The sequence below is a fragment of the Dermacentor silvarum genome, chromosome 2 (assembly GCF_013339745.2).
Source record: "Dermacentor silvarum isolate Dsil-2018 chromosome 2, BIME_Dsil_1.4, whole genome shotgun sequence".
NCBI classification, from domain to species: Eukaryota; Metazoa; Arthropoda; class Arachnida; order Ixodida; family Ixodidae; genus Dermacentor; species Dermacentor silvarum.
In genome coordinates, this window is record NC_051155.1 from 112,072,454 (window position 1) to 112,086,227 (window position 13,774).

General features: G+C 41.6%; 1 protein-coding gene across 1 annotated transcript in view; it reads left to right on the top strand.

Moving 5' to 3' along the window:
• LOC119440299 (muscleblind-like protein 1) overlaps nt 1–13,436 on the top strand; it is a gene marked incomplete at its 5' end in the record, with an annotated part of 41,097 nt that extends 27,661 nt beyond the window's left edge. The window contains 4 exon segments of the mRNA XM_037705223.2: nt 9,026–9,208; nt 10,966–11,056; nt 11,059–11,210; nt 13,140–13,436. Of these exon segments, the coding sequence (XP_037561151.2) occupies nt 9,026–9,208; nt 10,966–11,056; nt 11,059–11,210; nt 13,140–13,349 (636 nt within the window).
• Between the last annotated feature and the right edge of the window lie 338 nt (nt 13,437–13,774).

The following is a 13,774-nucleotide window of genomic DNA, read 5'->3' on the forward strand; positions in this document are numbered from 1 at the left end:
CACATACTTAGATTACCAAAACCTTCAATAAGCATTAAGATGCTATTTGGAAAGCACTATCCTGGTGCCATGTTGAAGGCTGTCGAAGCTATCTGCTACTGTGCTGCACGTGTTACTTACCACAGCACCAAACTGGCAAAATAAATACTAGTGAGGTTCTGCAGCTATGGCTTCTTAAGTTCCCCTATAAGAGTTCGATAGTGATACCAGTCGGCAATCATTGAAACTACTTGTATGACACTGCGCCATAATGAGCTGTCACAGCTTGACCATCAAAGAAGTTCAGGACAACACTATTAAAAAGGCAGCTATTTTGGGTGGAAATTGAGTTTAACTTTATTTGCCGAGACACTCATTCAGACTGAGAAATTCTGGGAAACTTAGGCTTTACCCAAATGTGAAGAACCTTATGTGCACCAGGTGTTTCAGCGAATGCTGGTCAGAATTTATGAGGACAGTGTAGTAATCCTAAAGAAACTGTCTTCTTTTCTTTTTTTTAGAGGGTTGCAAATCATCAATCACTGCAGTGGGCATAAGAAAATCTGATAATCAGTAATAAGCTCATTAACTACCTAAGATTTGCTAATTGACTTCATATTAGTAACTGAAGGGAACACCTGTTATGAGATATTTGTCCCCCAAAATGTGCACTGAAATACATTGCTGTTCTACAAATTCATCTACTCAGAAGAAGACTTTCTCGTACACTTTGGGACAATGAAGCAGACCGCCAATATATGAGATGCACATTGTGACCAGACATTTTAAAACCTTGACTAACCAAACTCAAGGTTCTGTGATGACCCTGAGGGGCACTAATGAAGAAATAGCTAAATTAAACAAGCTGTCTAACAAGCAAGTCCCAGCTCCTGTGAATTTTGAGAATTCGCTCGTCCGCTTTGGTGCACAGTTCGATGCTGCACTCGTTATTCCTGCCCAGCTCAGAAGACAGGGGTGAAAAAAAAGTAAGGAAAAGAAAGAAAACAAAAGAAGAAAAAAATAGCTTCACCTACACCTACACCTTTTCACCTACACTCAACAGTTTCACCATGCTCGTAATCAACAGCCAATAGGACTGTGTCGTGGCCGGCAGCCTGGCTGCAGCATCAATTTGTTGCGAGGGCAGCATTGAGCTGCTTCAACTGGGGACATGCTGGTGCTGGGAGGCACATGGGGAACATGTAGGTGGACAAAAAAGCTGGCAGTTGCATGCAATTTGAATAGCCATGTTCACTAACCCCATGAGAAAGATGCAGAACGGCCTGAGAAGTGAAACAGCATCTGTGAAAGAGGAAGAATAGTTACGAGAGAGAGAAAAAGGCATTGTTCCAATCTTCAGTGGAGAGCTTCAACCATTGTACAGAGGACAGAATAGACTTCCAACTCTTGGAACGCGCCGCAACGCAAGTGATGGGAAGAAAGACTACATGTACCTGGCTGAATGGATAGTGTCCACAAACACGGGATGTAGCTACCAACTTGGCTTGGCAAATGGAGCTAATACAACCCCAGGACACCTTGTTTTTGCACCACAGGAGATGAGGTCCCTTTTGTTTCTGTTGCACGTGAACTCGATTTCAGGAGCGTGCCTCTCAAGGAAGTGCGATATAAAGGAAGCAGTGATTGTTTAGTTTCTTTTGCCTTATTGTTTTTATTAAGGGGAGATGCAGGTCAGAAAATATAACTTTTTTAAGGTAATGTTTTAAGTTTTGATTGCAAAATTATGCATGGTAGCTGTAGGGTCTTCATTTTTTCATTTATGCGCTCTACTGATGAGGCTCACTGATGAGGTTTTGGCAGACAATGAGCTTTACTGGTGTAACATGCGAGCACTAGCCCAGGCTGAGTCGGCACCAGCTGATTCTCTACTTTTCACCAGTGTTCACGCGAAGGCTGTGCTTCCTACATGTGGAAGGCTGACATGCAAAAGCATGTTGTCTGCATTCTGAATGGTCTGCTTTTTGGCCAAATTTCATGCAAATTAATCCTCTGTGATAGAGCATGTTTAGAAACTTTCAACTTTGTCTTTGTCATTTTTAAATCTTGCGCTATTTTTACTACTAATTACACCCAAAGATTGTTTTTAGTGTGACCTAATCTCGGTCATATTTTCCATGCTCATGCACAGCATGCAAGTATCTAGGCTTTATTGCAATTTACAGCAGTTTTGGTCATGTGCATTTTAGGAAACCAATCACCAGTTCTCGATAACTCAATAACTATAGTTGATAATATAAATTTTTCTCTAAATAAAGAAGCCGAAATGAAATAAATGTTTAGCTTTTCTGCAATTACCTGTTTATAAGGAGCAAGAGAGGCTATTTTTAACTCTCCAAAGCTTGATCTGAAACCCAAACCTTGCAAAAGACACCCTACTGTTTGCACTTCCAAGGGGCACAGAAATATAACCAATTAATATATTTAAAATCATATTTGAAAATATAATAAACTCTATATTATTCATAAATTACACTCAATAAGCTTTATTAATGAAACTGAGCTCTGAGGTGCATGCATCTCCTTAAGTGTGTTCATTTTTAGTATTTCTACATTGGTAATATTGAGTACCTATGTATAAAATAGTAAGGCCTCCTGTATTCCATCATTTCTCACCTCAGCAGGGACCCAGATTACGAGTATGAGATGTGTGGAAGGCACTAAGTTAGCTGTTGGAAACGTGCAAGCTCACTTCAGTTTCTAAAAAATGAACATGGCTTGAAAACTGTCTTTCTTAAATTTTGTGATTGCAACATGTACGGTGAAGTTACTCATTGGAGGTAAATTTTCTGATTCTAGGTAGTTGATGGGCTTATTACTGTTTGGATAGCACAATTCCTGATAAATGCTGCAGTGATTGTATGCTGCTTTAGAGTTTTAGGTAGTCTTTATTATTCAAGGCAATTATTCAATAATGTATGTATTGTTAAAAGCATGCCTTAAGATTATTTTTACTTACTTATTTTAGTAATGGGCAGTGGGACCATGATGGCTTTATCTACAGACAAGCAACTTCTGGTAGTATTATGTTGCAATGTGGGAAAACAGTCAGAACATTTTAATTGTGCTAAATATGTGTAATCCAAAAGAAAGTGCAATGAATCTGGCAGTAGGTATTCAGGAGATGAATTGACCCCATATGTATGGCAAAAGCTATATTACTTATATAAATATTGGCTTGCAGAGTCGACCAAAATTGCTCCCACTGTATTGTCTGAGCCAGCTTGACGGGGAATTAGTATGTAGGGCCAAATTCCTGCATTGAGGAGGAGCTTCCCTGTTGCCCTTTTTCCATGCTGAGCCCTGTCTGCCACACTTCTACTCTCCTCTCTTGTGCTGTGTGTTTTTATTTAAACGTGTGCACGACCTCTATTGAGTTTCACAGCATGTGCAGTGTACAAACAGTGAGGTGGGCATGCCTTCCTTCTTGGTGCAGTCCCAAGCTTGTGTGGTGCACCCTGACCTTGGCACATTGGCAGGGCTCTGCTGCTCAGGTGTGCCTTCAGTTGTAGCAAAGAGTAGCCATTATCCTGTGCATATTTAGGAGCTCCATGGAAAAATTACCTAAATCGACCAACTGCACTTGTGCCAGTCTTTGGTGCCATAGTTCGTTATTCCCAGGAGCAGAACATGAGGGCTAGGGTCATATCTTCACATTAGTGTAATGAGGCAAGACAAGAAATGTTTGTTTGAGTACTGAGCTCAAGTGAATGCTAAGTTTGGAACATAGAAGGCGTGAAAAAGGGTGCTTTAATTAAAACGACTTGTTGCATTGGCACCTGTAGCCAGAAGCCCTCATGCAACAATTTGTAAAATGTCACACAGGTTGCTTTTAGTGTTTTATTCAGGCAGTGCAGCATAAGGTATGTGAGCCATTTTTTAATGTTAGCTGGCATGCTAATTGCATCTTGCTTGATGTGCTAATCTTTTGTGTAACAAGGAAGTTTTTTTCACTCCTCACCAGTGGGGTTTGCCGACCAGCAATTGGGGCACTTTCCTTATGGCACTACGCACTTGTATCTGCACTCTTAATTATTTTTGCACACTTTTGCATTTATTGCCTTGTAGATGCAAATGGTGTGTTTTAAGATCAGTGCAACCAACCATGAGTTCCTGTTCTCTCCATGTTTGCACGGTAACAATGTGATGGCCTTCATTCCTTGCTTCATATGTCACCTGCTTCCAGTGGTAACAGAAGGTGCCGCTGGCAATGGAATATAGTACTGTTCGCAATTAACCCTTACTCTTGACTTCACTGGCAAATTTCAGCTGAACCATTCTTTGATACATACTTCTGTTTCAACATGTGGCATGACGTGCATATTAATTAACGGCAGGTTTTAGTGCACATTTTTTTTTTCTTATAGTCTTTGATATGAATCGGTTACCAAGCAACAACCATGTTAGTAAAAATGTCCAAGTGAGCTCAACTGCTTGTTTACTCCGTTTCCACTTGGCACTGCTTGGAGATTGCAGGAACGGGCCGAAGTGAATTGTTTCTATTGGGAAGTTGACCAAGGCAGCAGTCCAACTGATGTTAAATAATATAGTCACGTGGAAAGCCACCACAACACAGTTCAAGGACCAAAGGAACAGTACAAGCGCTGGACTAGCAACTGAAGCATCTTATTACACACAACAGCATATAGTACGTCATGATCTATTTTAAGGAAAACACGTTTTAAAAAATTGGCTGCGGCAAATATGGAAACTGTGCCACTTCAGCTAAATTGGTGAATAGTGCTGGTATAATGAACTACATTTTAATATGGCTAATTAATTCTCATTAAATAACTTTAGCTTTTAAATTATTAACCTGGCACATATTTTGATTGTGCCATAAGGTCGGCAGTACATAATTGTGTACATTTTTTAGCATAAATCCTGAGATTAGCACCTATTTTGAGATATCGATCCTCGAAATCTGCTGTGAAACATATTCTCTTAATTGATAATATATGGAATTTTGTGGCACAATGGCCAAGTATGGCCAAAGAGTGCCAGGTTCTTTTAATTCATTGATTCATATTGCAGTACATGTAGTAATGTATATAATGAAACAATTCTGGCTCCCCCTTCAACTTTGTTATGATGAGGTTTTACTGTACAATCAGGTGATGTATTTTTTTACTAGTCTTAACTGGCAACAACTGAAATAAAAGTTTGCTAAGTCATCCAGTACCATTGCAGCTACCATTTATTATAGTGAAGCTACACTAGTTTCTTTCATTTAGGAATCTCGTCAAGTTAAAATGCTGTGGCCGACATACTAACTAATGACTGAAGGTCGTTAGTTAGAACCAAGAAAAATTAACACATGATCCAGGAAAATGCAACATCCGATAACGCTTGTGGCAGCACTACTGATGAGACACAGAGCTACTCTCACACAAAACCTTATTTGAGGTTGAATAGGACGCCAACAAATTATTGTAAACCTGCTGAGTAAAGCTTGTTATTGCTGCCTGGCGATTAGATGGAATGTTACACTTTTGGGAGTGGTCGTAACCATAGAGCTTGCTATATGAAGCTCGTAGTTTTCATCTGGTGCTTTTGTCAAACCTTTGGTAACGGCTTCTTTTCAAGCACTTGCAGCCCCTTTTCAGTTTTCGCACAGCTTTTTATATCGAAGTGAAATTTCACAAGGTTCGCAAACGTGCATGCGGGGCAACCCCTCGTGCTTCCGTCCACCTTTTTTTGGCTTTCAACTTCATGAGCAGTGATGATATCAGCGACCATCGATGATCTGAACTCAGCGTTGGCGATTATTCTGCACCGCATAACAAGTTCTGCGAACCGACTGTTTTCAGCGACGACATGGGGCAGTTAGCATTGACGCTGCTGACGAACAGTGACACATCGATATTGCGCCATTGTATTTTTTGGACATAACAACCAGGAAGAGAAATGTAACAGGAAGCTAATGCACATGACCCTATGGAACCTAACAAAATTGATGCTTCAGTGTACAAGAGCCAGGAAAAAGGGGAACATATCAATGAGGTTCTACTGTGTATGTTGTATGACTGTTGAGGCAGTGAGCTTCAATGGTGTTTGCATAAGGATGGTATTTGCATAGGGATGCTAATACCTATACAGTATGTTAGGTAATAGCCAAAGAAACTCTTTGGCATTTCTGCCTGTGGCATAAAAGAAACTTAAGTTAGTAAACCTAATATATGGTACCTTTTTGCACCATCATTTCTAAGACTTGCTGAAATGTATTTTTTGTACATCCGTCATGTAATCTGGCTTGAAATTAGGTTCTTGTATGAGTATTTAAGCACCTTGTTGTTGCCCTCTGTCATGGAAGAACAAAGCTGCGCCTGGTAAAAAGTGGTTTCACGCATCAGCTTTATGTCAAGCTTATATCATGGCAGCTTTCATTATGACTCTGTCCACATTTGCTGTTAATCTTGGGTTTGGACAGTGCAGTATCAGAGAGTACTCAAAGGAGGCAGTTTTGAGAAAGGCATATGAGGGACCCCTTTTTTTTCTTCCCCCCTGTTGCCTGTTCTGCAATTTGTTTTCTTTGGTAATGTTTGATTTCCTTGAAAAGCATGTTTTTTGCTTGGTCAGCATACAGTGCTTGTGGTTTCCACTAATGTTCTGCGTAACATGTGCTTGCACGGTCAGAGTAAAATGTGTGCCTTCACAATGCTCGAGCCATGCTTGCTTGTCAAATGTGTGCTGGCCTTTAGCAGTCTTGCTCGTTTGGGATCTGCACTGCACCCCTTTGGTTGCCGGCAAGGACAAAGGTAGGGACATTTTTCGTGGACCATATGCTAGTGTGCTTAAACAAGATGCTGTATCCAAGAGGCATTGAAACACAGCTGCTGTCTGGTGTTGCAGCTGTGTGTTTTGATATTTAGGCTGCAATATGTTTTCCTTCCAGAGTTGAAAAAGAATCGTCTTTGTTTCATTTTGAAAGAGGCCAGTACCTTCTATGGCCAATTGTGATGGATTGACACCTTATCACATTAGGACATTTAACTCTCTACCTGTTAAGTGTAGCTGCACCTTAATAATGATGCTGTAGCTGATTGCTGGCTCTTTTGTCAGTCATTGTTGTGAGTCTGCTGTAACTGCCTGCACGAGTCTCAGTGTTTCATTCTTGCATGTTATCTTTTACTATTTAATGCTTCAGATCTAATTGGTCTTTATGTGCTTAATCATGTGCAGTGCCCTCTGGTCGCAGTTTTTTGTTTAATGTGATTTGAAGTCGGTGCACTTTGCAAATAGGGCTCAATGCAAAACAGTCCATGGCCAGCAAAAAAAAAACAAAAAAAAACATTAAAATATCTGATCTACTGCGCGGTGTTAATTTTTTCGTTTGCCAAGTTCTACGACTATGAATCGCTATCTATTATTACTATCTATTATACTATCTATTATTACTATCTATTATTACTATCTATTACTACTATTATATTATAGTATTCTATGAGTGACTATCTGCACCTGCGACCGACCAGTATAGGTCTTTTTTATCCTACTGTACTGCATCATTAGTATGACATTTTCCATACATGAAGGTGGGAAAAAGTATATGCTACAGGTTTGCTGAAAGAAAGAAAATAAACCACAAAACTGATAAAAGATCCCTCGTACTCTACAGAGGCAAAAAAGTGGTCTTGCGTTTCAACAGTACTTTTTTCTTTGGCTGAGGCACATGAGTGGACTAGTGCTTTCTTCCATGGCAGAGTTCATGAGCAACTTTCTTCTCAGATTGTAAATGAAGTTGGTACAAAGTTCAGTAACAATTGATGTAGCAGAGTATGTGTCATTGATATCAGCTTAGATTTTTTATGCAACAACACATGGAAGTGATGGCTACAAGCTTTCTAGAGCTTAAACCTAGTGAGGTAGTATGCATAATTGTTAACGTATGCAAGCTTTCTCAATGATGCTTGCCTAATGAAGTTAGGTCATCATTCTGTCTTACCGACTGCTTGCTACTGTTATTTTACTATAACACATTTGGTAATTTGTTGATATTGCTCAAACACTGAATGAATTTGCATATAGGGTCCTCATGGAAAAGAAATGATGACCAGGATCTGTGGATTAGTGTGACTGTTAGCACAAGGAGGCCAGACAAAAGATCTATCTATGTGCATTGGTTGCATCATATCGTCACATATGTTGCAAACATAAGCAGTATGTACGAAGGGCTTACGTTGGTGGCATTTTAGAATTTTTGTTTGGATGAATAAGCTATGAGAGGCCTCGCTTCCTCTTACTTGTTAAGCTGTATATTTGTGTTGTTTGATGCATATGCTGTAACTAAAAAATCATATTTGTTATCTGGAGATGTGTGAAGAAAGTGGTATTGTCTTTGTTAGTGTGGAATCAATTGCCATCCTGCTTTTTGAATGAGTGTGCCATGTGAGGGGCACAATGTCTACATATAGAACAAAGGGATTCGTAAGTCATCATTACAATGGGATTGTTGGGTTCCTTTCTTTTGAATATAATAAATTGAATCGATCTGCATACTTTTGATGGTCTAGCGAACTATGACACCCTCTTGTTTGACACTGCACATAGCTGCTGCTTTATGTTTTAGAGAGCTATTTTAAGATTTCCCAAGAGTTTTTTTTTTTTTTTTGTGATGAAATTTTAGACCATTTACATTGGAGGATGGGCTGGCATTGTTGCTTTGCTCCATCACTTCCCATGCTTCCATAGAAGTCTTTGCCCCACTTCCCATGCTTCCATAGAAATCATTGCCCATGCTTCCATAGAAGCCATTGCACTGGCTTTAGCAAACAGAACAATTGTTAAATGAAAGACTGAGTTCTTAGTAAAATTGCAATGTTTTGCACTTGTAATTTTAGGGCTCTGACTTCACAAATTCTTTAAGCATGACTGGTAGATGTATAGTGCCAGGCATTGTGTAAATGTGGTGCTTAAAAGTGGCTCATGCATGATGTTCTCATCAGTGTTTCCATCCTAATTAAAAATTTAGACAGCAGTGCCTGTAACTGAGAGCACTATCTTCTGCTTTGTTTTTTATTCATTATAGGCTACCAGCCCATATATGCCTGCACTGACAACAATGGCAACAGCATCTTCATTTGGACATTACTTGACGCCTAGTCCTGTTTTGCCTGGCATGATGACTGCGGACGCTGTGACGGCCCCTCTAAGCGTTGTGCCAGCTTCACTAGTGTCCCCACAAAAAGTGGCGCGCACTGATAGACTTGAGGTGAGACGTGATGGGTGTCCTGTTCAATTCTCAACTGTGGCTCTACTTCATTCCACACTGCGTGATCATCGTGGGTGTCCTCTGCAGCCATGAGATGAACTGTTTGCATATATAGCAGTTGCTAACATTTGATGTAACCTTAAAAAAAGAGCTGTAGGAGTGTTAATAGGCCATTGCATAGTTATCCTGAAATGTAGCGAGCCCTGAACAAATAAAAGTAACTGTCTCAGTTGTGAAATTAACAAAGGTATGCAGGCTAAGCATAATACAGTTCAAGTTACATTAGCTTTGCACAATTGCGCTTCAGCAAGCAGTTCATCTGTCAGTTATGGTAAATGTGATGGTTGAATGAAAAACTTACTGGCCTTGCACACATGCAGTGGGATAATTAAAAACACCACCACGTGATCCAGAAAATATTCTGTATATATTCTGTACAGAAAAAATTATAGTGGGACATTGCATGAAAAAGGAGTGTATTTCTCAAATGAGAAACGTCATGTTCTGCATAAGAGCATGCGAAGTCTGCCAATGTGATGACTCAAGTGCGTTCATACTTGTAATGTGGTGAGTGCACTTGTTTGCCATGGTTTTTGGAGTCCTTACGAAAATCTTGGAGGACAACTCATTGCTTCCAGGCACTATGCATTACCACAACAGAAAATTGATAAATCTTGCCTACTTCGTTGGTTTTCTCCAACAGTGCCTTTAACTTAAAGTACACACTTTGACATTAGCAAAACGGAGTCAGAAGCAGAGCAAATACCAGTCATTGTTGCAACTATCAAGAATATTTAGGGAGATATAGCTTTCAATACACTTTGGCTTTCACGGTGCTCTTGGCTGCTGTCGAAAAAGGGTGGTGAAGTACCATATGCGCACAGAAAATGTAGGTGTCCGTTTGTGCTCTAGTAGTAGATGTGGCATTGGCACTTCCAAATGATTCTGACAGACCAGGCTCTCTGTCAGCTACTGTGCACTTGCTGGTGTTCACTGTGCTTGTCTCACTTAGAAAGGTTGTGCATGGCTTTCTTGCACGCTGCTGCTGCCGCTGCTTTTGCTTCTGTGGAGTGGAGACGTAGCTCTTATGCCAAGTGCTCCTGTGTGTGCTTCAGTTCTGTCTCCGGGGAACAACGTGCCTGAGGAATAGGGCTGTCGCTTTTAGCTTGTGACTCGAGCGTCACATCCTGTTGCTTTTACAAGTCTTCAACTCTAATGAGCCACTAGTGCAGGAGCAACGGCAGATGAGGAAATGAGCAAGTTATCTGCAAGTCTGGAGCCAGTTCGCCCAGTGATTCAACTACTAATTTAAAATAACTGCTGCATTAAAATTTATTTTGATTATATAAAGACTGTTAAAGGTCTAGCTAAACCAACAAGTTGATGCGATCATTATTTCTATTGCATGTCTGCAGTTCATGAACGTGATATTAAACCTGTGGTTCACAAGTTGCAACTCTCTGGCTTAGTTATTCAGCCCCAACTTGTGCAGTAATCTTTTTTATCTTTCCTATGGGCTAGATTGGAAGGCCAGAGCAGCAGTTTGTAAAGCCCGGCACACCCGCAGTTAAGAAAGGGGCTACTTAAGTCCCATTTTGCTCTTTGGCCCCGACTGTAGCATAGCTCAGGTTGAAGAAAGCGCACCCTGAAGAGATCTGCGCCTTGCAGCAGCAGCAGCAGCAACACGTCGTGTCCTCTTGCATTGGTGGCCCCCCAATGAGCTTTCTCCTCCTCCTCTCGCGGCAACCATGGGGCAGGTGTGCCGGGAGTTCCAGCGTGGCACGTGCAAGCGGCCCGAGACGGAGTGCCGCTTTGGGCACCCGCCCGAGCACGTGGCGGTGGACAGCGGGGCGGGGCAGTCACCGTGTGCATGGACTTCGTCAAGGGCCGCTGCTCTCGGGACCAGTGCCGCTACTTCCACCCTCCCCCGCACCTGCAGGCGCAGCTCAAGGCCACGCAGAGCCGGGCTGGCGCTGCCGCCGCTGCTGCTGCCGCTGCTATGGTAGGCACTGCAGGCTGTCTCTGTCTCTGGCACCACACCCTTCCTCCCAGCTTCCAAGGGGTCGCAGGAATGACATCGTCGGGATGACCTTGCTTAGCCGCTTTTTAAGAAACCAGTGAAGATAGCGTTTGCTGTAGAAATGCAAGATCTGCCTCAATAACTTGTGGTAAAATTTAAAGGCAGCGCTTGCTTCCTTAAAAGAAAGGGATATCTATAAAATCAGAGGAAATTTATGTTCAAGCGTTCATTTTGTAATGCAGAGGCCATGTTCACATCACTTTTATCCTTTCTCTGCTTAAAACGTCATGCTTTTGATGTGCTAGTGCTTAAAAAGTGTGTCCTTGCTTACCACTGGTCAGTATGAGTAAACAAAACAGTGCAATTTAAGTTGCGAAACAGTGAGTTCTTTGTGGAAAAAAGAATTTAATTGTCATTCCTGTGTGGAGGCCCGTTTGCAGCAACTGCATTGACATTTTCCTATCTCTCTGTTGGGCAAGGGATGGGGGCAGCACCTTGCTTTGTTTGGCCTGCTGGCCAGCTTGCTGTCAAGGCCATTGCGCCAGGACGCTTATGGTCTTTGCACATTGCACGGCAAACGCTGCCTTTGCATTGGCCCTTAGGCAGAGGAGCTTGCTTGCGTGGCTTATTGGCGAGCCGCCTTGCGCACTCTATGCATCACACACAGGCCTGTAACAGGCCCAAGATACCTTGTGACTTGGTGACACTGACTGAGAAGTCAAACAACAGCTGTCATTGGAGCATATATATATATATATATATATATATATATATATATATAATGGACAAATAGGCTACTTGAGTGTTTCAGGTGTAGTGCTATTACATACTTCTGTAAGGCTTTGCATCAAAGCAACTGAGCAAGCATCAGTTAAGCATTATAATGGACTTGGAACCACAGGGAAACATTTCTTTACTAGTTATGTTACTATGCTGAAATGGTGAAAATTTGGTTTGGTAACTCTCCAAAAATCAGAACTATGAAAAGTATGCAATTGCAGTGGTGAGATGCATTCAAATTGCCAATTTTGCTCTCTGCTGCCAGTTCGAAGTAAAATATTGTTCAGCTGTAGGAATTTGTACCAGGAAATAAAAATGCCATGCCTCCAGATTTTTCTAAAATCTATCATTGGTCTCACTGCAAGCAGATTCTCACAACTAAGATGCAGGTCTCTCTAGCTGTTTTCATTGCAATTCCCTTCTGGCTTTTTTAATCCAAAGAATGACATACTGGAGGCCCACTTGTCACCTGCACCTGACTGCTCCCGTGAGTCGCCATGGTGGATGTGAATATTGCTTCTTGAAGGAAGTGACCACTTTTAGTAAATACCTTGTAATGCTAAAATTTAAATTTTGTGACCTGTTATGGGTATTCATCTTGTAGTGCCAGACCTTTTGTGTGTCTTAGTATGTCGTAAAAATAACTTGTGGTCAGCCTTAAGTTCCTTGAAAGGAGGTATTAATCATGAGGGAGTTGTAGTGGTTGATTCCTTAGTGCTATGCGCTGTGACAGGCATCCATTGGTTTCATCCTTTTTCTGTTGGAAAATTACTCGGCAGTTAACAACAAATTGTCACTCTTTGTTACATAGTAGTTTGGGTTCAAGCAGTTTTGGGAGCTTGTCAGGGCGACATAGCAGGCAAGAAAGCATCAGGCCCATGTGAAATGCTTGTGATGTTTCTTTGTGCTGGATGGGCTGGGAATGTCCACCAGAAGCTGTGATTTGTGTTTGGCTGCTTTGTTGTGGTGGTGACCATGCGTGCATGCGTACTGTTAGAAAGTGTGCACGTGCCGCAGAGTTGGGCACAGCGGTATGGGGCTGCCTTGGGGCCTTGCCCTCCTGGCAGTGCTGTGCCTTGTGCTTGGCGAGCCCAGTGGCACTAAGCAAACCAACCCTGTTTGTCACACCAGGCGACAGAGGGAGGAAGCACCGATGTCGGATTACAAATGTACACTCAGGTATTTGAGCCCTCCTTTTTTTTTCCCTGTCTGATGATGGCATGCCAATTGTGTGGTGGCCTACTGCTGCCTTTCTCTCTCTGTTCACTTTGGCAAAACACACATGACCACTTGAGCTTGGGTCACAGCATGAAAAACGTGCAGCGCATTTTGACAGCATAAGCAAAGGGGTGATAGAATTTTTTTCGCATCCTGCGTCATGACATCATCTTCTTATTAGACTTATCAGGAAAAATGGCAGAAACATAACTGTACTTGTAGGGTAATGTGAAATTTGGGAAAGCACATGGAATTAAGTATACAGAAGTGTGCGTGTGCCTGTGTGTGTGTGTGTGGTGTGTGTTTGTGTGTAGCATTTATGACTAGAGTAAAGGCAAGCACCTCATAGCTGGGTGTTGCACAGAAATGGAGGTTTGAAGATTTGTTTTATTTTTTCAAGAGGATATGTATTAATACCACATTTTGTGTTTGATGTTTCTTCAATTTTAAAGTAACTAACAACACAAGCACATTAGAGCATTCTGTGCCATTAACTTTCCATCTAGTTGTAACAGTAGTGTCACTGCATGCACAGAATCTCCCTTGCT